Source organism: Puma concolor, chromosome C1 (genome assembly GCF_028749965.1).
Source record: "Puma concolor isolate L17-30 chromosome C1, mPumCon1.1.hap2, whole genome shotgun sequence".
NCBI classification, from domain to species: Eukaryota; Metazoa; Chordata; class Mammalia; order Carnivora; family Felidae; genus Puma; species Puma concolor.
In genome coordinates, this window is record NC_141674.1 from 23,595,207 (window position 1) to 23,618,284 (window position 23,078).

A 23,078-nucleotide genomic window follows, 5' to 3' on the forward strand; every position below is an offset into this window, starting at 1 on the left:
CTGAGCTGGCCTGTGGCTGCTTTGACCAATGGATTGTGGTAGAAGTGATACTGTGCCAGCCGCACAGCTTTTTTTTTTTCTTTTTTCTTTTTTCAGTTTATTTATTTTGAGAGACAGACACAACTCAAGTGGGAGAGGGGCAGAGAGAGGGACACAGAGACTCCTAAGCAGGCTCCATGCTGTCAGTGCAGAGCCCAACGTGGGGCTCGAACTCACAAACCATGAGCTCATGACCTGAGTGGAAATCGGGAGTTGGAATCTCAACTGACTGAGCCACCCAGGTGCCCCTTTGCTTTTTCTTCTTCTTTTTTTTAAAGTAGTCTCTAGGGGCGCCTGGGTGGCGCAGTCGGTTAAGCGTCCGACTTCAGCCAGGTCACGATCTCGCGGTCGTCCGTGGGTTCGAGCCCCGCGTCGGGCTCTGGGCTGATGGCTCGGAGCCTGGAGCCTGTTTCCGATTCTGTGTCTCCCTCTCTCTCTGCCCCTCCCCCGTTCATGCTCTGTCTCTCTCTGTCCCAAAAATAAATAAACGTTGAAAAAAAAAAAATTTAAAAAAAAAAAAAAAAAAAAAAAGTAGTCTCTAAGCCCAACATGGGGCTCGAACTCATGACCCCGAGATCCAGGGTCACATACTCCATCAACTGATCCAGCCAGGTGCCCCCCAAACCTAGGCGGTACCCTCCTTGGTCTCATGGAGCTCTCAGTCACCATGGAAAACTCCAGCGATCCTGCTGGAGTCACCGTGTGGGAACACTCAAACTCACAGGGAGGGTCCGGCTGGGTTCACTGTCACTGCTGATGTCCCCAAGGCACCAGACATTCGAGTGAAGCTTCATGGGTGTCTTGGAACCTCAGATCAAACTAGCCACCCACTAAACATTGCCAGATGACCCCAGCTGATGCTATGTGGAGCAGAATAACCCAGTTGAGCCCTGCTTACATTCCTGACCCACAAAACTGTGAGATCTGTTGAAATGTTTGAAGCCACAAAGTTTGGAGCTGATTTGTGATGCAGCAATAGATAATTGGAACCGAGGGAACAAGACCGTTGGGCAGCCAGACCAAGGATGCTGGCTGGGCAGCCACCGGGACTCAGGAGGGCAGGTGAGTGATCTTCTGGTGGGAAGAGGAAAGCAATGAGAGCTTCATTTGCACCCGGGCAGGGCTGCAGCTGGACGGGCGGGCAGTCACTGGCCACCCCATCTCTCCCTGACTGGCCCAAGCTGAGAGAGTTCTTAGTGGTCCATGGCATTGACCTCACATTGGAGGTGTTGACTTACCTCACGCTGATGCCATGGAACAGAAAGGGCTCATATATATTGAGCTCCTCCTGTGTGCCAGGCACAGCGATGCGTGGTGTTTTACCAGCTCAGCACAATCCAGAAAGAGAGCGAGAGACAGAGAGGGAGAGAAAGAAGGAGAGGGAGACGCACACACACGCAATGGATCTGCATTTCAAACATGGAAAACTGAGGCTTGTTGGGGGAGACAGCACTGGGACTGGAGCCTGGGCTCCAGCCCTAGAACTGTGGCCTGGCCATGTCAGAGGGGTTAGAAGGCCTTGAAGATGTCACGGCAGTGGGGGACAGCTCCCAGGGGGACAGAGTGGTGGCCCCCAGCACATGTGCACTAACCCTCGAGGAGGGGCTGTGTCGCCCCCTGCCAGGATAGAGGAGGATGGGCAATGTGGGGAGCCCAGGTCCCTTAAAACCCAAGGCATTGGGCCAAGTGTTCCCACCACACCCATGGAGAACACAAAATGCTGCACGAGGCAGGCAGCGGAGACCGGCCTGTCAAGGGAGAGGGCACTTTGCCTCACCATGCCTCAGTTTCCTCATTTGTAAAAGGAGAATAACCATAGCACCTACCCTGCTATTCCTTCCTTCCCTCCTCTCTTCCCTCCCTCCCTCTTTTTCTCTCTCCCTCCCTTTCTTTCTTTCTTTTTCTTTCTTTCTTTCTTTCTTTTTTTCTGTTTCTTTCTTTCTTTCCTTCTTTTTTTTCCTATCCTTCCTTCAACTCTTTCTTTTTCTTCCTTCCTTCCTCCCTTTCCTTCCTTCTTTCCTTCCCTTACTTACTCAAGGAACACCTACTGACTTCTGACAGGCCCAGGCCCAGGACCACACTAAGGTGTGACCCCGGCAGTAGTGTGCCAGTCCTTATAGGCAACGGGATGGAGGTGATCATCCCTGGGGCCTGGAACCGTTTTTTTCCCTTCCAGGGGCCCTGCTTTCACTTCTAGGTAATGGGAGTGCTTATCACAGTGGAGGCTTGGAGAGACTTCACAGGGCTTCTGGGCAAGGCTGCAGGGAGGTGAGCAGATCATGGGCTGGAAAGAAGTTGACTGGTTCTCAGGGCCAAGTTCTGGGACAGTGAGACGGGCCCTTTGCCCATCGCCCTCCCAGGGGGCAGCTGGGGTTGCAGAGGCAGGTGGAGGAAGGCTGGGGCTGGCAGGAAAGGCTGAGCAGCCCTGAGAGCTGCCCCCAGGCCAGGGAGGCCTCTGTAAGCCCCACAGGAGGCAGAGCTGAGACTCTGGTCCCTCCAGACTGTTGTGGGTGCCATCCCGCAAGGAGGCCTCGGGCCACCCCAAATATAATGAGCTCTTCCCCTGTGGACAGCTCTTACAGTTTCCAGAGCCCTTACTCTTACTCTATATGGCCTGAAGACACACATTATTAGGGCCATTTTACAGATAGAAATACTGAGGCTCCGAGCGGCAGGCTAACCTGCCTAACGCGACCCATTAAACAGACAGGAACTTGGGGCACCTGGGTGGCTCAGTCAGTTAAGCATCCAACTCTTGGTTTCGGCTCAGGTCTTGATCTCACGGTTCGTGAGCTCTGCACCGACCGCTTGGAGCCTGCTTGGGATTCTCTCTTTCCCTCTCTCTCCCTGCCCCTCCTCCACTCGAGCGCCTGTGTGCGTGCGCTCTCTCTCAAAATAAATAAATAAACATTAAAAAGAAGAAGAAGAATCACCGTCTGGCCACGCCCACTCCTTCCAGCTCCCCCACCGACTTACTCCCAACCCCAGCTCCCCATCTACCCTCTTCTTGGGGCCCCCAAACCTCCCCACCCCCATCCATGGGGATCCCAGGGGCTGCCATCTTTCAGGAAGGGTGAGGTGTCAGGGAGGGGCAAGATTCGGAGGTTCACGGAGCGGGATGCCCCTCTGTCACACCCAGGCTCTAGGCAGGCAGAGAGGACACATTCCAGGGCCCCAGACTCCGCCCGCCTCCCCCAGCCCCCTGTGTAGCCCCTCAAACACGAATGCCTGCAGGCTAACGGAAGGGAACTCACCCCTCCTATCTTACATTCACCACCACCTGGGATCCTCACAGAACCCTGCCCAGGGAGGCATTTTTCAAGTGAGAGATGATAAGACTTGGCTGAGCGTGCCCAGGTAGCAAATGGCAGAGCTAGACCGCAAACTTCAGAATCCACGATCCTTCCTGGGCCAAGAAAGGAGAGGGAGAGGGAGGGCGCTGACCGGGCAGCAGGATGTCCAGGTATTCGGGGGAGGGGGGGGAGGGACTTAGGACTCAGGGGTGCCTGGGTGAGGAGGGCCGGCTGACGGGCAGGGAGGGGTGCATTGCCAGCCAGCAGGTGTTGCTGGGACAGACGTGCTCCCAGACACCCCGCCCCCCCCCGCCCCGTGTTCTGATGGGAGGGGTAGAGTGGGCTATTCAAGGGCAAGGCTAAGAGATGCACGGTATCACTTCCGACAAGTGCCCACGAGGCACTTTCCACTTTACCACCTGGGAAATCTTACTGCATTTCTCTATGCCTCAGTTCCCTCATCTATCAAATGGGAATACAGCAGCTGCTTCACAGGGTTGCTATGGGGATTAAGAGAATTATGGAAGTCGAACACATTGTAAGGACACAGTGAGTGTTTAACGTTGATCCCGTCCCTCCTCGTCAGTAGCAGCCCTCCCTGCTGGGTCCCGGGGGCTATTTCCCACTTTGCTCACGAAGCCTCGAGTCACTCCAAGGGTAGGATGCCGAGGGGGGGCGACAGAAGTGCATACAGGGTGTTCACCTAGAGGGTGGGAGAGTTTGGAAGTCCGTGTCCCTGGCAGGTGCTCGGAATTTCTGACCCATCGAAACTGTGTGAGATAATGTCTATGGATTTAAGCTGCTGCATTTGGGGTAGCTTGCTAGGCAGCAATAGAAATCTAACGGGGTCCCCCCAGGTCCTAGAGCAGTGGTTCCCAAACCTAGCTGGGCACCGAAATTCTCCGCAAGGCAATGTGTGTCCATGGCTAGAGAAAAAGCCTGGGGTCAGAGTGGCTGGATTGGAACACCTATCTCACCACTTAGTAGGTGTATAACTTTGGGTATGTGTCTTAACCTCTCCCAGCTTGAGTAGCTCCATCCATAAATGATAGTAACAGAACTTACCTTCTCGGGATTGTTACAAGACTGAACAAGAAAATTCTGCCTAGAGGGTAAGAGAGCTAGGGCCTTGCCTGTCTTCTTCTGTTTTGTTTTGAAGTTTAGCTTTTTATTATTTATTTTGATGGGGAGGTGCAGAGAGATAGACAGAGAGAGAGAGAGAGAGAGAGAGAGAGAGAGAGAGAATCCCAAGCAGGCTCCGGGCTGTCAGCCCCGAGCCTGATGCGGGCTGCAAATGCACAAACCATGAGATCATGGCCTAAGCCGAAATCAAGAGTCGGATGCTTAACTGAGCCTCACTGAACCACCCAGGTGCCCCTTTGCTTGTCTTGTTCATTGCTGTAGCCTCAGTGTCTACAATGGTGGCTGGAACATAGTAGGTGCTCAATAAACATTTGACAGAGAATGAAATCAGTCAACTGAGACGACTCACTGATGCTAGTTTGCTGGTTTCCTGACTTCAGCCTTCCCTGGTGGTTCCATCAAATGTTCTCCAACTCCAAACGGGGAAATGCCCCAGGACTCAGGCTGCAACCCTCCTCCCTGTCTGCACTCATTCCTTGGTGGCTTTATCCATTTGCATGACTTGAAACGTCATCTTAACGCTAACGATGCCAAGCTTTCTGTATCAGCCCAGAGCTCTCCTCCTGTACCCAACTACCCCCTTGATATCTCCATGTGCACGTCTCACAGGCATCTCAGACTTTCCTGTGCAAAACCAGAATGCTGAAGGCCACCCCCACACCTTCGCTGTGTGGTCATCCCATCTGAAGGGCAATCCCATCCCCTACGCGCTCAGGCCACAATCCCTGAGGTCCTGTTTGACCTTCTCTTTCACTCACATTCCCCATGCAGTCTACAAATAAATGCCCGCTGGCCCTGCCCTCGAGATGTATTGAAATGGGGTCATTTCACTGCTGCCGCCCTAACTAAACCACCAGCGTCTGTCACCTGGATTACCTCGATGGCGTGTGCCTGGTCTCCCTGGTCCAGCCCCTGACTTCCTACCGTCTGTTCATCACACAGTACCCACAGTATCCATTCATTGCACATCTCCCAGCTCTGTGCTCTATGACCCCAGTGGCTCCCCATCTCACTCAGATTAAATGCTGAGACCCTTACGATGTCCTTCGAGGTCAAGAGCGTCTGACGTGCCACCTCCCACCCCTCCTCTCTCTGTGATTTCATCTCCTACCACTCTCTCTTTCCCTTGCTTTGAACCACACTGGCTTCCTTGCTTCCCTCCAACATTCAGGCACGCTCCCACCTCAGGACCTTTGCACGTGTTGCTCCCTTGGCTTCCTACTTAACCTTCTTCATGCCTTTTACTTCTCTTCCCTGCCACTTTGCTCTGTGACACTTCTCTGATATCCCATATATTTTACTGGTTTATTTATGTATGCCTCTTCCCAATAGATACCCTCTCCAGAGCAGGGATTGCTTTTCGCTTTGTTCACTGTTGTACCCCCAATTCCCGGCACACTGTAGGTACTTAATAAATATTTGAAGAATGAATTCAGATGCTTGGGTCCCCTTGAATTAGTATGCAAGGTCCCCTTGAACCTGGTGTGCAAGTGGCGTCCAGGAATCGTGTATTTTAAAAAAGCATCCTGAGTAGGGTTAGGTTGGATAAGCCCTGTTCCAGAATGTCAGCAGTTTGAAGAAGCCCAGGAATGTCGTGCAAAGTCCAGCCCTTTGATTTCCCCCACGAAGTCACCGAGGCCAAAGGCGGAGGAGCTGCCCTGTGGCCCAGGTGGATGCGGGGGAGGGGAAGGAACTAGAACTTAGGTACGGGACGCCCGGCACAGGGCTCTCTCTGCAGCTCCAGCCTGCCTGAGCCTGCCCGGTCTGATTCCAGGGAAGGCTCGAGGGGAACCGCTGAGTCACTGGAACAGAGGCTCGGGGCAGGGTGTGGCCCCCAGCTCAGGTGGCAGTGGGGCAACTTGAAACTGCCCTCACCTCCTCCAGGTGACCGTGACGGAGGCTGAGGGAGGGATAAGGCAGGGCATGGACCTACCTTTGCTCCCACTAACCTAGTGGCGAAGTTATGTCAAAGTTTACACTCAGGAGTAGAGCGCAGCCTTTAAAATGACTAAGCCATTAACACACACGCACACGCATATGCACGCTGATCGTCAGTAACAAGTGAAATTGAGCTCAGGGGAGTCTTAAAGTCCAGCTCTGACATGAGGAAGCTGGCAGGCATAATTTGATGGGACGTCCAGGACATTGGCGTGAGGGGGAGTTTCAAAAATGTCTGGATGTCTCTTCACCCAGGTCTAGGATTTCCCAAACCTTGAGCACAGGGGGCACTTGAAAAAAAATGCAGATTCCTGTCACTGCCTAGGAGCTGTTGGGTCTGTGCATTTTGGATCAGGATCAGGAATTTGGATGTTAAGGGGTTCTTATGCTCTGGAAACTTGAGAAACCCTGTCCTGGGCCCACAGCCTGTGGACTAGGGAGTCCTGTAAGGCAGTGAGGCCTTGGTGTCCAGCCCTCTCTCATTCCTAACATGTTTAGAAACTGCAAGGTCTTGGGACACCTGGGTGGCTCAGCCGGTTAAGCTTCCAACTCTTGATTTCAACTTAGGTCATGATCTCACAGTTTGTGAGTTTGAGCCCCACATCGGACTCTGTGCTGACAGTGTGGAACCTGCTTGGGATTCTGTCTCTTCCTCTCTCTCTGCCCCTCCCATGCTCATGCTCTCTCTCTCTCAAAATAAATACATCAACTTAAAAAACAAAAACAAAAACACTCCAAGATCCAATTCCAATGCATTAAAGAAAACACTAGTGTGTCTATAAATCCCAGTAGACTATTGCACTTGTCAAATGTACCTTGGGGAATTCGTGTCCTCTTAAAGAATGCCTTGGGTACCTTTGGGATTCAGCAGTTACTGGAAGATGGCCCCTCCTACCTGGATTATTCTAATGTGCGGAGGTTGCTGGGCGGGGAATGGCAGAAGCTGGGATCCTCACCGGGTTTGGTAGGAAGACCGGCTTGACTGGTTCCAGAGTGACGAACTTGAACCCAGGCACAGCCTGACTCCTGCAGTTCATGGTGATCATTGCCCCACTGTACTAGCCCTCCCAAGTTCACACATAGAGCTCATGGCCACATACGTATCCCCGAGAACACACATCCACACAGGGCTGTGAGAAACCCGAGGTCGGTTCCTGACAAAAAAACCCTGCTTCCCGCTTCCCTGCTCCACTCCAGCCTTCCAGCCCTGCCAGTTCTTGAGAAAGGGCGGCTCTAATGTTTCTTAAATTCCACGTGAGTGAAATCATGTGGTGCTTGTCTGTCTTTGACTTGTGTCGCTAGGCAGAATACAGTCTAGCTCCACCCACGTCATTGCAAATGGCAAGATTTCATTCTTTTTTCTTATGGCTGAGGAGTATTCCATTTATATATAAACACACCCCATCTTCTTTATCCATTCATCAGCCAACGGACATTTGGGCTCTTTCCGTAATTTGACTATCGTTGTTACCGCTACTGAAAACTTTGAATTAGTACTTTTGTGTCCTTTGGATAAATACCTAGTAGTGCCATTGCTGGATCGTAGGGTGATCCTATTTTTGAGGGACTTCTGTCCTGTTTTGCACTGTGGCTGCACCAGTTTGCATTCCCACCAATACTGAAAGAGGGTTCCCCTTTCTCCGCATCCTCACCGCCACCCTGCTTTCCTGTGTTGGTAATTTTAGCCATTCTGACCGGTGGGAGGCGGTACCTCATTGTGGTTTCGATTTGTAGTTCCCTGATGAGTGACGTCGAGCATCTTTTTACGTGTCTGTGGGCCATCTGGATGTCTTCTTTTGGAAAAATGTCTATTCACGTCTCCTGCCCATTTTTAAACTGGATGATTTGTTTTTTTGGGTGTTGAGGTTTAAAAGTTCTATATATATATATATATATATATATATATATACACACACCCTTTATCGGATATGTCATTTGCAAATAGCTTCTCCTAGAAGGACAGCTCTAAAAGAGTGGCTTCTGCTCAAAATCCTTCAGGACTTCCCATCAGCTAACATGCCCTGATTTGACATCAGTGTGGCTATAGCCTGGATTCAACTCCTACCCCGGAAGGCAGAATGATGGCCCCCAAGGGTGCCTACATTCTCATCCCTGGAACCTGTGAATGTGTTACTGGCAAAAGGGACTTTGAGGTGGGGGAGATAATCTGGTTGGGCCCAGCCTAATGACATGAGCCCTTCAAAGTGGAAAGCCTTTCCTGGCTGAGGGAGATGTGAGGATGGAAGGAGGGTGAGAGAGACAGGACCTTGCTGGCTGTGAAGGTGGAGGAAGGGGCCACAAGCCAAGAAATGCAGGTAGCCTCTAGTAGCTAGAAATGGCAAGGACTTGGATTCTCCCCCAGAGCCTCCAGAAAGAAATGCAACCCTCCAGCCATCTTGAGTTGACCCGTGAGACTCATGTCCAACCTCTACAACCATAAGATAACAAATTGTATTGTTTTACGACACTAACGTTGCGATCATCTGGGAGAGCACAACTGAAGCTTCCTCCAAGCACGTGGTCCTTCGCTCTTCTTCCCCATGACACCATGTGCTCTGCCCCCTCCACATCTGGCTCATGCTGCTGACCCTGTTCGGGACACTCAGGTCGCCTCTCGCCTGAGCCTCTTAGTAACAACTGCCTTTCACCCCACCCGGTCCTCAGCCCTGACGCCCTGCCAGCGGCATTCGCCCTTCTGCCCCGCCCATTCTGTCCTGCCCCACTAAACCATAAAGTCCTTGAAGGCGGTGTCTGTGGTTTGTTTTCCCCTGAGCTCCACGGCCAGGAGTGGCCCACAGAGGTCTGTGTAGCGAACCTGGGGCATCTTGGGTAGTACGTCTGGTTCTCAGCTTCTAGCCGCATCAAGATGACCTGGGAATCTTAACAAGTCCTAATCCTACCAGACTGCCACGGAAGAATGGGAGGCAGCCCCATGTGTATCATTGGGCGGAAGGTCTCCAAGATTCAGAGTTAAGTAAAAGCAGCGGGAGGAAGCTGAAGATTGAAGAGAGCATGTTGCCATTTGTGTGAAAAGGGGAAAATATATTTACATAAGCCAACAACGAATGGTCTACCTTTGGAAAGATATGAAAAATAAGCAAAAGGACATCAGTGCCTGGAACTTTCTGAATTCTGTAGCATCTATACATACGATCTATTCACAAAAGTAAATAAAATTGTAAAAGTTCAAAAATATGGATTCTGGCTGTATTGCCAGGAAGGATCCAGGAAACTGTGTCTAAAGCACTGTCAGCTCATTCTAAGTCAGAAACTGAATTGTCAGGAAGAGGGCAGGGTCGAGATGCAAAGGATATTTGGAAGCATAAACTTAAAATGTACTTCATCGGGGTGCCTGGTGGCGCAGTCGGTTAAGCGTCCGACTTCAGCCAGGTCACGATCTCGCTGTCCGGGAGTTCGAGCCCCGCGTCAGGCTCTGGGCTGATGGCTCAGAGCCTGGAGCCTGTTTCCGATTCTGTGTCTCCCTCTCTCTCTGCCCCTCCCCCGTTCATGCTCTGTCTCTCTCTGTCCCAAAAATAAATAAACGTTGAAAAAAAAAAAATTTAAAAAAAAAAAAAATGTACTTCATGAAAAAAAAAAAAGAACTAGAAAGCTCTCCCAGGGGTCGCGAAGCCAGGGTTGGGAACCCACCGACTGAGTCCCACCTCTGCATTTTATGGATGAGGAAAGAGAGGGAGAGTGACTTCTCAAAACTACGCAGCCAATCGGAAGCACAGGCCGGTGCCCCAGGAGTGATAATGACAATGACATTGACCCCCAGCCCCTGCTCACCTTCAAGCAGGGACCCTGCTCACTCACAGGGCAGGAGGACAGAAAGATAGAGAAGAAATCACCATCTTTAATCAACCCACCTGCACAGAAACCAGGGGAGCACTCCCTGCCTTGCAAGGTCCCAGTGAGAAAAGAACTTGGGTCCCCTTGCAAAATCCATCTCATAAAAACAAAAGGCTTCAAAGCACCAGTGGCTAAACCCGTGGAGTAGAAAGGAGGCGGGGCGTGTGGGGGTGGGAGGAGAGGGCTGGAGGCAGGGAAGCAGTCAGGTCTGAAGGGAGCTGCTCCCTTCTTGAGCTGTACGCACAGTTACCTAGGCAGACCACCCGGGACTCAGTGCCTGGGGGAACCAGAGGAACTCCTGGGGCCGGCTCCTTGACACAGCACTACAGATGGGATGGTGGGGTGGGGTCCTAGCCCAGGATATTCTGGCCGCAGATGGTAGGGAATGCTAGATCAGAGGGTGGAGAGCAAGGAGGGAGTGTTCACCACGGACGGGCTCAGGTGTACGAGCCATCTGTGTTTCTCTCTAAGTCCCCCACGCCTCCTGCCCTCCTTCCTAACCCAGGGCCACTCCTGTATCACAGACTGGGAGCTGAGGCCTGATCCTCCTGCCCTTGGACTCCCAGCCCGCACACAGGAACCAAGGTCCTCAGGGGTGTCTGTGGGAGGAGGTGGGGAGAATGTGCTCTCATCTCTGTTTGCTCTCAAGGGTGCTGGCCCTCCCGGCCCCACACCACGACCCACTCCCCCAGTCTGCCTCTTCAGAACTCCTTCTGGGCTTCTTAGAGGTTTCTCCTGGACACTGGAGTGGTCACAAACGCTGGTGATCTTTGAAAAGTGGTGACTGGGCCGCGCCGACCAGCCCTCTTCTATTCCGGAACCACAGGTCTTCCATCTGGAAGGTGGATGGAACCATCAGGGGTCGGTGGGGTTGCTGACGAGGTAGGGATCATGGCTGCAGCAGACCCGGCCTCAGGGACCTGGAAGGGGGTGGCGTGACTGAGGTGTGGCCTCCCCTCTTACTGGAATGAGCTTGAAATGTTTGCCAAGGGTGGGCAGGGGCCGAGCCTAGGAGGGCTTCCCTGTGGGTCAGGCTGAATTCAGGGCTCTGGGCTCTGTTCATCTGGTTCCCAACAGGAGAACAGGTATATTGCTACAAGAGAGGTGGTGTAGATCATGTGGGTTCTAGAGTGTCCCAGATGGATGGGGGCTCAGAAATGGAATTCAGAGACCAGACCCCAGGGGTTCTGGAGCCTGAAACTGCAGAAAGTACACTGTGTTCAAGGCCTGCCTCCACCCAAAGCCTAGCTGTGTGGCCTCAAGCAAACGCTTCATATCTGGGCCTCAGTTTCCATATCTGAAAAATGGGAATTACAATCCCAGCCTCGCCCTGGGGACTTAAGAGTCAAATGAAAAGGCTAGAAAGAGCTCCATCTGCTAAGAGATTATTTTAATTATTTGAGGGAAACTGAGGCCCAGAGAGGGCAAGGGCCTTGCCAGATGTCACACAGAGAGTCAGTGACGGAGCTGCAACTGGAACCCAGGACTCCTGCTTCTAGGTCACAGTAACTCTCCCCAAGGCTGGTGAACCAGTGTGGTAAAATGAGGTGAATGCCATTTCTCTCTGGACACGGGACCGGAAGTTGGGTGAAGGGTTTCAAAAAGAAGAGGCTGGAGCAGGGAGGGAGGCCCCCAGCGCACACCAAGGCTGAGATTAAAAAAAAAAAAAAAAAAAAAAAAAAAAAAATACAAACCCCCGCGATCCCCTCCCCCGCCCGGCCCGCCCCACCCTTGGAGTCGGGCTGCGAAGGGCCAGGTCCATGTCCGGCGGACCCAGCCAGTGCAGGCTGCAGTCGGTCCGCTAGCCGCCAGGGGGCGCGCCTGCCATTTGGGCCCGACCTGGTGGCCTCAGCTTCAGTCTAGCCAGCAAGCACGCGGCGCCCGGGTGGGAGCGCGGCTACCCCGACCTGCAGAAAACAAAGGCAGGTTAGGGAAGTGGACCCCGAAAATATGGGGGCAGGCAGATCCGGCTGCCCTCCCCGCTCCTCCCTGCCCTTCGTCCCCCAGCAGCAACGCCCCGGTCCCTCCACCCCACCCCACTAGGCGCCAGGACCCACGTGTACAGAGGCTGCAGTTGTAAATGCGACGTCTTCTGGGGCGCCTGGTATCCGTAGGAGTCAAAGCCACCGATGAAGTCGACTGTGGAAGGGGAGGTGGCTCATAGTTAGGGATGGGCCCCTAGGGTGCGAGTTATGGGAGGGTGGGTCCTGAAAAGGAGGAATCTGAGAGCCAGATCCCATACAGGGTTTTAGGGCCAGGCTTTGCTGCCAGATCCCAATAGGTGGACCTATGGGGAACAGGACATGGAGAAGCTCAGCCAGAGTGGCCAAAGCCCTAAGTGGACAGAGAGCCTGGAGGGGCGAGGCCGTCCTTTAAGGGAGCAGGGCTTGAGCCACGTAAGGGGGCAAGACCACGGAGGTGGGTGCGTGGTGGTGGTGGTGGTGGTGGTGGGTTAATGGGGGCAGAGACTGGGCATGGGAGGTGTTTGGTAGGGGTGAGCCTCATGGAGCTCCTCCGGGGGGCAGAACCGAAGAGAGGTGGATAGAGAGCGGCGCTGGAACCATGGGCTGGGCACCTGGATGTCTAGGTCACAGCTCAAAATGTGCTACGTAGACCCCCACTACCCCTGCCGCCTTTTCTCCCCCACCAAGAGGGTCCAGTTGGCCAACCCAGGGCTCTCTCCCTGGAGGGAGCTTGGTGGCGCTGTCCAGGGTGCTGAAGGAACAGGATGGTGTGCGGCCAGGCTTCCCCATTCCCTAGGGGCTCCCCACTCACAGCTGTCCTCCTCCTCCAGGAACACTTTGCTCACGTAGCAGGCGAACACAAAGCCGAACAGCTGGGAATGGAAGGAAAGAAGACAGAAGCTCTTCCTCCACCCTCTGCCTGGCTGGGCCTTGTCCGACTGGAGGGGCACGGTATGTGAAGATGAAGGCCAACCCGTAACAACTTCCAGTTAAATGACTGGGCCTTACTGTCAAACATAGTTGGTTCCATTCTCCATTCTGCGAGTGGACTTTGGACAAGTAATTATTTTACCTCTTTGAGCCTCAGTTTCCCCAGCTGGACCTGGGCAATACTTTACTGACTTGTTAAGAAGAAAGAGGAGTATGTGACTTTGGGCATGTGGAGTGTGGAGGGCAAGACTAGGAACCAGAACTGTCTTGGATCCACTCTCACAACTCTTATGCACTTGATGTGGTCATTCCATTCTGTGAATAAGCAAACAAGCTTAGAGAGGGCAAGTGACTTGTCCAAGGTCACACAGCAGATACACTAGAGATCGGGCTGACTTACAGTCTGATGACTCATCCTAGTCATTAAACTTGCTCACGCCAGGCTGGGGCAGGGGTGAAGGGAGAAGATACAAGATAAGGAGACAGAGCCAGACAGAAGCACAAGAAGGCTGGGAGATCTAGGTTCTTCCCTTCTGAACTAGAGCTAAACAAAGGGGTTAGGGTAGACTCCACCTCTGGGAGTGTGTGGGTCAGGGGGACAGGAGGACTCACAGCCAGGAAGATCTGCAGAGCACTGCTGAGTGCTTCGATGTAGGGATAGTCAAGCAGGCAGCCGGTGACAGAGATGACATGGTGGTCTTCCAGGGCCAGGCGGGAGTTCAGGACAGGTGTCACTAGGCAGCCTGGCCCATTCTCCATCCACCAGGAGCGGTGCAGGGACGTGTTGAAGGTCATGATGAAGTCCCGGTCCTGGGGGCAGAGGGGCCTAGGATACTGAGCTGGGGCCACGAGGTGGCAGGAATCTTCCCCAGGCAGCAGGGAACTTTATATAAAGCCTACTTCACACCTGGACTGTTGAAGCAGCCTCCTCTCCTGACTTGACTTCAAGGGTCTGGAAGGGGGTCTGTTTCCACAAGTCTCTATTTGGCCAGTAGGTGGCGCTTGATGACCATGCAGGTCTCACACTTCCCTCAGAGACCGAAAGGGCTGGTGCTGACCCACAGAAAGCCCCAACATTTCAGGGATGGAAGGGACATCAACAGTGACTGAGTCCAATTTTCCAGCCCTGAGCGGAATTCTCAACACAGACCCCTTCATGGCCCATGCAGCCTCTCCACTGCTCTCTCTGTGTGACCCTGGGCAAACGTTTCCTCTCTTTAGTTGTTGGTCGGCCCATCTGAAATGGAGAAGGGCCTGGCTTAGATCCGAGGTTCTCACCCACGGCGTCTATGTGTTTACCCATCCAGTCACTCGTGCAGCCTGTTAACAGATATTCACCGAGTGCTGACCAGGTGCCAAGCACTGAGATGTGTCATCTCATTCCATCCCTTCCGCAACCACATGAAGTAATTATCTGCACTCATGAGACAGGGAAACTGAAGCTCAGAAGGTAAACCACTTGCCCAGGGTCACATCACTTGGAAATGTTGGAGCTGGGATTTAAATCCAGCAGAACTACAAAGCCAATGTTCCCATTCATGTATTTTGCCTTCTTTTTGTCTAAGGTTAGAAGTTGTGCCCTCTGGGCTTGCTCTTCTACAAGCCAAGAAGTTCCACTTTCTTCAGTGGTTCCGCACAGGCCCTGGGCCACTCGACTGTCCCCGAAGTCTACCCTCTTTCTCTTCCGAAAATATTGATCAGAACGGGACTCAAATCGGGGCGCCTAGCTGGCTCCGTCGGTGGAACATCTGACTTGATCTTGGGGTCGGGGGTTCAAGCCCCAGGTTGGGTGTGGAGATTACTTAAAAATGAAATCTTGGGGGAAAAAAAAAAGAACTGGGCCCAAATCTTTGTGGCCTTAGCCGTACAAAGTGCATAGCGTTTTCATCTCCCTTGCACCGAACACCTGTGGGGCCTGAGAGCAGTTTTCAGGGCCACGACGTGAGGCTGGTTTCTACCGAGCTTGGAATCACCTGGGACCCCAGGCCATCTTCATGCAGATGGCCCTTCAGCATTGTCTGCTCCATCATTCGTTTCTGGCAGGTGCAGGGGCGGCCAAACAAAAATGTGGGGGTAGGGTTTGCGGAGCAGATTATTCGGATGTGTAGAGGGAAGTCTCTTCAAGAGACGATGTCCCAGACCCACACCTAACTTGGAGCCTTTGGGTAGGGGACAGGAAAGGTCCGGCTCTGCCCTCTAGCACTGCCAGGCCCGAGGCTTACCTGGGACAGCTGTCCGACCTCCAGGTAGAAGCAGATGATAAATGCATTCCAGCCAACCCAGAGCACCAGCCAGGCTGCATACTGGGGAGAGGAGAGGTGGGATCAGGGTGGGGCCTGGGAAAGTGGGGACAGGGCATGTCAACGCAGACAGAGCTCAGGGACTGAGGGGACCTTTGCAGGGGGAAATGATGCCATCCCCCTTAGACGGCACTTTATAGTTCACAAGTCATTTTTATATCCGTCCGGTTCTTACAACAACAGCCCTGCATGGAAGGCGCTATCCTTTCTTTAAAGATAACTCACGTAAGCCCTAGAGAGGAGGTTTAAGGTTTCCGAGATCACACAGCGAGGAAGAGATAGGGCTGCCACTCAAACTCCAGTCCTCGGGCAGCTAATCCGATGCATTCTGCAGAGAACAGCAGCCATGGCCTGGCTCTGGAGCGCTGGAGAGGATCTAGATATTTCCACCCAAGTCCCATGCCTGCAATTTCCGTGCCCCCACACGGCAGACAGTGATGCTTAGAGTGGTACCTGGGGCTTTCCTCAGAGCCAGAGAGAAGGAGCCTCCCATCCCAGATGACACAGAGCTTTGGGAGGGCCCTGTTCACTTGGCTTCCGGGAGCTCAGCCCGTGGGAGGTGGGAGAAGCCCAAGAATGAGCCAGAGGGGGCTCTGGTGGGAGCATGGCGTTGCATGGCACTGTTATCACAAGTGGCTAGCATTTTATGTAATAAACCTACTGAAAAGCCTTTTCCCTCAAAAGAGGCGTGTGAATGGGCCACTGAGGAAGAGCAGGGGAGAAGGGTGAGCCTAGCTGAAATCAGGGGTTTAGCAGAGACCATCAAGGACCAGGGCTTGGAAAGAGGAAGCAGGAGGAGGGAGCCAGGGACACAACACAATCCACGCCTGGGATCGGAGCACAGGGGACACTGACCTCAAGCCACACTAGCCGCTCGAGACCATATTCCTCATGAACAGCAAAGGGCAGGTCTTCCTAAAGCAACCTGAGGAACTAAACCAGATGAAGTCTGTCCCTCCACTGGCTTCCGGAGGCAGCGTGAAGATGTGTCAAGAGCGTTCACCCCGGACCCGATTGCTCTCTAATCCTGCCACTGATTAGCTGTGTGGCCTTAGGAAGCCTCATAACCTTTCTGAGCCTCATTTCCTCATCTGGAAAACGGCGATGGTAAGCCATACCTTGCAGGGCTGTTGTAAAGATAAGCAAAACGTGCGAAACTCTCAGCACTGTGCTTGGCGGATGGTAGGCACTCACTAAAATGATATATCTTGTTAATATCTGGATTTTTCCCTAGGAAATTCTTTAGGGAGAATACCGCTCTTGTCTCTCTGCTGAGCAAAGAAGCATTGGTATTTGGGCAGAGCAGGGGTCTGGGTGTCCAGGGTAGGGGGCAGTTCTGGCTGGAGGAGCCAGCGGGGGGTGGGGGTGGGGGAGGGGGAGGGGGAGGGGCAAGTGAGCCATACCAGAATGAGGTACCGGGAGCGGTACTGCACGGTGCCGAAGATGCCCAGGATGACGGCCATGATGTGCAGGAAGTTGGCTAAGATAGGAGCCCACTGATAGCCCAGGAAGTCAAAGATCTGCCTCTCCAGTGCAGCCACCTGTGGGAAAGAGCAGGCTGAGGCCACAGGGACAAGGGAAGGCCAGGGACTAAAGGGAAGGGAAGGGATTCCTCCTTGACCTTGTGGAGCGGGTGACGCCACCTACCGTGGTGATGGGGCACCACGGCCTGACTGTACACGAGTCTTAGCATCATCCTAACTCTGCAAGACCACAGGGATAAGGGGGAGTGAGGGCAAGGCTGTGGGGGCCGGCTGAGACTGAGCCCTGATCATCACTTCGGGGAGGGCTAACGGGAGAAGGGAACCACAGTACAGAACACCTTCAGAGCCAAGAGGCTCTGCCCACTAGTACCTGCCCCTGCCCCATGTGGGGCTCTGAGCAGGTGGAGTTAGGATCCAGACTGCTCCCCGCCCTCCCAGCTCTGGCCAAGGGCTGAGCCATAGCCCTGAAGGGCTAGAAGTCCTGAAGCCCCTTCTTCCAAGGACTCTTGTCTGGAGGTTGCCCTGGCCCATGGGATCCGTGGGATGCAGAGAAAGGGATTTTTTTTTTTTTTTTTTTTTTTTTTTTTACTCTCCTTCGCCCAGGGAACTGTAATGGGTTGCAAAATTGACCTCAAGTTTTTCCTCTCCATGTTTCCATGCTCTTCGACAATGCCGTCCCACACTAACTCTGCATGGTTATGTGACTCGCTTTGCCCAATGGGACTTTAGCAAGCCCAATGCAAGTGAAGACCCCCAAAATGCTTGTGCATTGGAGCTTGCCCACCTGCTACGCGTGTAACACAGAGAACACCACGTGAAAGAGCCCGGGTGCCCACCCGGAGCCTGAGAGGAGAACCAAGGCGCCCTAGCTGACAGCCAATCAACCTTCAGACGTGTGAGGCCATTTAGATCATTCCGCTAACCAACCCAGCAACTGACCTAAGACACGTACCTAGACCAGAAAAATCTCCCAGGTGATCTGCAGAATCATGAGCTCGATAAAATGGTTGTTTTAAACTGCTGTCATGGAATGATTTGTTACCCAGCAGAAGCTAACTGATATATAGGACCCCATCAGCACTCCCTTTCCCAGTAGCCCCGGTTCAACCTTGCAGCTGCTATACTTAAGAACAAAGGTGCCAGCGTGCCTGGGTGGCTCAAGAGGTTAAGTGTCGGACTCGTGATTTCAGCTCAGGTCATGATCTCACAGTTCATGAGTTCAAGCCCAGCATCAGGCTCTGCACTGATTGGGATTATCTCTCTCCCTCTCTCTCTGTTCCTCCCCCCGTTGTGCTTGCTTACTCTCTCTCAAAATAAATAAACAAACAAACAAAAAAAAAAAGAGAAGAACAAAGGTGCCAGGGAAATCCATTGTTGTTGATTGCCCAATACCTCTTTTTCTGGTCTTTGTTTTGGGAACCACCTTCCAGACCCTTAGTTCATGTGGTTTGGGTGGGGCTGAGCCCACCTCTAATTTCAGCGGAAGGCTCAGGACCCAGTCCTGACCAAATAATCGGCACACGGGGATCCGTGCAGGGATGGACACTCGTCCCCGTGCCTGCCCCTGGCGGTCACTGTGGATGGTTGCTGGAGTAACTGGGACAGAGATACCCTCTAGCTGCCAGGGTATCTGAACGGGCATGGTGTCACCCAGAGCTGTTGGTGGATGTCCTTGCCATCTCACAGGGACAGCCTGCTTGAGGAAGCAGCCCAAAGCTAAGGGGCAGAGAGGGAAGCAGAGTGGACAAGCGAGGTGAGTGTCCTGGTAACGTCATTTCCGGTCTCAGGATCTAGCCATCGCTGAAAACTAATTCTCCCTCCTTGCACTTGCGATTTCCGTCCCTTGCAAGCGAAAGTCCTGACCTAAAAGAGAAGGTGAGCGGAGGGGATCTGGCTGGGAAGGGACAGGGAGGGTTGTGATTGAGAAGATCCTAGAAGCCTTTCTCCTGGCGGGGAGGCAGGAGGAGGTGGGGCTGACGCTACCGCGCAGATGGCAGGGCTTGGGCAGAAACCCAGGAAGCCGCGGGCCCAACCCTGGCACCCACCCACCTGGCGCCAGCCTGCCTCTTGTTGGTGACTCCTCTCCCGGGGCCCTGCAGATTGGAAAGAGCTTTCCAAGTGCACCTCTCATGGATACTCCTTGGCAGAAAGGCACGGCTGAGACCATTATCTCATTCTGAAGAAAGAGACCACGAGGCTCAGAGAAGGGAAGCGACTTGCCCAAGGTCACTCAGCAGGTAGGTGGCAAAGCCAAGCAGTCATTCTGCTTTTCTCCGCCACCTGTCCCATCAAAGCCCCTCACTTTGCCCTGTTGCCACTGGCCTGGGAGTTAAGAGGTTGACAGTATGACAGACTCCTGGGTGACTTTGGGCGGGCCACCTTCCCCACTGGGTCTCAAGCTCCTTCCTCCATACATAAGAGGTCACTGGACTACATGACCTCTAAGGGCCCTTCTGGTTTTGACCCTAACGGTCCGCTGACCTTGGGAGAGAAACTCCCCAGATCGCTCCCCCTGCTCCCAAAAGATCCTCCCTCATTTCCGTTCTTCTCCTTTCCACCCTGACTCTGCCGGGCCTGGGAGAGCCCTGGTGGTTTGGGGTTCCCCTGAGGCTGTCAACTCTGCTGGCATCTGGTCCTGGCAAGGAGGATGCCATCAGAGGACAGAGGAGGTGGCTGAGACAGACTTGCCCAGGCTCATCGTGTAGCTGGGGAGACATCTTGCCTGGGTATGCCTACCCAAAACAGGACATCACCCTGCCCTGACCCTGGCACTTGCTCAAAGCTCTCTTGGTTCTTGGGGACCTCAATGACAAAGTAAGCAGCAATGACAAAGTATGACAGTTACCACAAAAAGCTTTGGAGTCTCTAAAACTTGGGTTGAAACTGCAGCTCTGTGCGACATGGGGCAAGTTACTTTCCCTCTCGGAGCCTATTTCTTCAACTATAAATGGGGAAGACAATCCTTCCCTTGAGAAGTTGTGAGGATATGGAGACATCACATAAACTAACAGACAACTAGACTTAATCCATGGTGGCTAATTAGGAGAAGACTCAACAGTGGAAGCTTCTTAGTTGGGCACCGAAGGTTTCCTGGGAGCTGGCACAAGCCTTTATCCCCAGCCAGCTCCTGCCCCCAAGTGGCTGAAACAATGGGTTTTTTTTTGTTTTTTGTTTTTTTTCAACGTTTATTTATTTTGGGGACAGAGAGAGACAGAGCATGAACGGGGGAGGGGCAGAGAGAGAGGGAGACACAGAATCGGAAACAGGCTCCAGGCTCCGAGCCATCAGCCCAGAGCCTGACGCGGGGCTCGAACTCACGGACCGCGAGATCGTGACCTGGCTGAAGTCGGACGCTTAACCGACTGCGCCACCCAGGCGCCCCTGAAACAATGGTTTAAGTCCCGCCTTCATTTCCCTCCCTCCCTCCCTCCCTCCCTTTCTCCCTTTCTCCCTTCCTTCCTTCCTTCCTTCCTTCAATTTTTTAACATTTATTTTGAGAGAGAGAGAGAGAGAGTAAGAAAGAAAGAGAGGCAGGGAAAGGGAGCTGGCTGAAAGCAGCTGAAGCAGGCTCCAGGCTCTGAGCTGTCAGCGCAGAGCCCTCTTCGGATCCTCCGTGCCCCCCTCTCTCTGCCCCGCCCCTGTTCATGCGTTCTTTCTCGAAAATGAAGAAACACTGGGAAAAAACGAATCCGTGTACATATATATTTTTAATATTTTTAAACGTAAGAAAATATATTTATCTTGAGAGAGAGGGAGAGCACGCACGGGGGAGGGGCAGAGAGAAGGAGAGAGAGAGAATTCCCAAGCAGGGTCCACGTTGTCAGCGCAGGGCCCAGCGTGAGGCTTGAACTCAGGAACCACGAGGTCACGAGCTGATACCGAGTTGGACGCTTGAGCCATCCAGGTGCCTCGAAACCTTATTTTTACTGCGTATTTATTTTTGAGAGAGGGTGCGTGAGCAGGGGTGGGGCAGAGAAAGAGGCGGAGCGAGGATCCGAAGCAGGCTCCGTGCTGACAGCAGCGAGCCCGACGTAGGGCTCGAACTCACAAACTGTGAGATCGTGACCTGAGCCATAGTCTGACCCTCAACTGACTTCACCACACAGGCATCCCTGAACCTTTCTTTTTTTTTTAATTTATTTTTATTTTTTTTTTAATTAATGTTTATTTACTTTTGACAGAGAGAGCGCGCGCGTGCGCGCGCATGAATGGGGGAGGGGCAGAGAGAGAGGGAGACACAGAATCCGAAGCAGGCTCCAGGCTCTGAGCTGTCAGCACAGAGCCCGACGCGGAGCTCTGACTCAGAAACCGCGAGATCATGTCCTGAGCCGAGGTTGGAAGCTTCATCGACCGAGCCACCCAGGCGCCCCTCGAGTGCTTTTTGTAAAATACAAATCTGGTCCAGTCACTCTGTCATCAGGGCAGCCCACAGAGCTTGGGGTAATCCCTGCCGTCTCTGGGCCTGCCAACTCCCCAGCCACACAGGACCCCAAACCAGGACGAGAGCCCTGACCATCCCAGAGTGACAGATGAGAACAGGTCACCAGATCCTGTCTGCATCGGTCAAGACCCGCATGCCTGCCCCTCAATCCTCTCTACCCTCATCCCCTCAAGGCCCTGTGCTGCTCCCCCGACCCAGCCCTCCCCCACCCCTTTCAGAAGTCCTCCCAAACCAGCCTGCGCCCCTAAAGGCTCAGCTCCTTCCCTGAGGGGTCCCCCCTCCCCTATGTTTTGCACCCAAGGATGCCGTTTCTCTGTGCTCTTCTCAGTGACCATTTCTCTTCTCACATCCCATGTTCCTTGGGCCCAAGGGTGGGGTAGGATCCTCTGGGGTCCCTAAGTTGCTTACAGAACTGGACAACCCTGTGCCCCCGGGGCTCGGGCCCTAGGGCTATACCACTCCCCCCACTGCTGACCTCGTCATCCGCTGGCCTCCAGGTCCTGCCTTTTCCTGAAAATGAGTTTCATCCCTGCATCACCCCAGTTGCCTTGGACATCGGGGACCACCCCCTCCAGCACCGTGACTTCTCAACTCTCAAACACCTCTCCTGGGACCTTTCCCTCCATTTCTCCTCCTACACGGCCACCACGTGGACTGTGGCATCACCATAACTGCCCCGCCTCCAAAGTCACCAATTCGGCAGCCCCTGCTGGACCACTCCAGCTTGCTTCCCAGCACCTGTGGACGGTGACGGTGACGACCTGGGTCCAGTGCATCAGGTCCCCTGCCCCTCACCCTCCACCCCTTCCATTCTCCACTTCCTCACTCACGCCCCAGCTCGGCTTGCTGGGACCGCACGATGCTTCCTTACTTCCGGGTGAGCTTCGGCTGTAAGCCAAACTCCCATGCCCTCTGCCTTTCCATTGCACCTGCCAGGAAAGGCCCACACCTGCAAAAACCCAATTAACAGTGTTCTCACTGCCTGCAAAGCAGCCAAGCGCTGATAGAGCATGTCACTCCCCAGGCAGACAAGGTGCGTGACAGATCGACAGACCCTGTAATCATCAACTTTGAGAGCCCCCCCCACCCCGCCCACCGCCCCACAACCCGCCTAGGCCTCTCTAGGGAACTCACTTTCTCCACTATCTCAGATCTTCTCACTGTCTTCAACCCTCCTGGGCCCCCATCCCCACCCCAGCCTCACTCTCAGAGGACCTGGCCTCTGTCTCCCCCTCCTCCGCCCGGTGCCTCCACCTACACCCTGGACCCCATCTCCTGTCTTCTCGGGAGCTCACACCATCCTCTTCCTGCCTGTAAACTCAACCTCAACCTCTCCCTCTGCCCAGGATCCTTCCCATGGGGTCCTAAACACATTCAAGCCACTTCTATTAAAAAAATGAATGAATGAACGAACGAACGAAAGAAAAGCCCCGCATGGTCCTCCAGCTACACCTCCTCTATCTCAATGCTCTCACGCCCAGACTAAGGGTCTCAACGTCCTCCCTACGACTTGTTCCTCTGCCCACTTGCACGCTGCAGTGTGGTTCAGTGGTTAGGAGCTGGGTTAGAATCCTGGTACCACTGGCCAAGTCACTTAACCTCGCTGCACCTCGGTTTCCTCTCCAGCGGAATGGGTGTAATTCACAACACCTCCCTCATATGGTTGTGAAGACATTCGGAGTTGTTTGTTTAAT

The 23,078-nt window shown here is 53.5% G+C and overlaps 1 protein-coding gene across 2 annotated transcripts in view; it reads right to left on the reverse strand.

Moving 5' to 3' along the window:
* Window positions 1-11,640: 11,640 nt before the first annotated feature.
* NKAIN1 (sodium/potassium transporting ATPase interacting 1) overlaps window positions 11,641-23,078 on the reverse strand; it is a 40,248-nt gene continuing 28,810 nt past the window's right edge. The window contains exons 2-7 of one of the 2 annotated variants that reach the window (XM_086716276.1): window positions 16,863-17,000; window positions 15,382-15,462; window positions 13,772-13,969; window positions 13,041-13,101; window positions 12,323-12,404; window positions 11,641-12,172 (exon numbers count right to left, since the gene is read on the reverse strand). In XM_086716276.1, the coding sequence (XP_086572402.1) occupies window positions 12,163-12,172; window positions 12,323-12,404; window positions 13,041-13,101; window positions 13,772-13,969; window positions 15,382-15,462; window positions 16,863-17,000 (570 nt within the window). In that variant the 3' untranslated portion in view covers window positions 11,641-12,162. The remainder of the gene's footprint in view (window positions 12,173-12,322; window positions 12,405-13,040; window positions 13,102-13,771; window positions 13,970-15,381; window positions 15,463-16,862; window positions 17,001-23,078) is intronic. The other variant, XM_086716277.1, reaches the window with a different exon arrangement.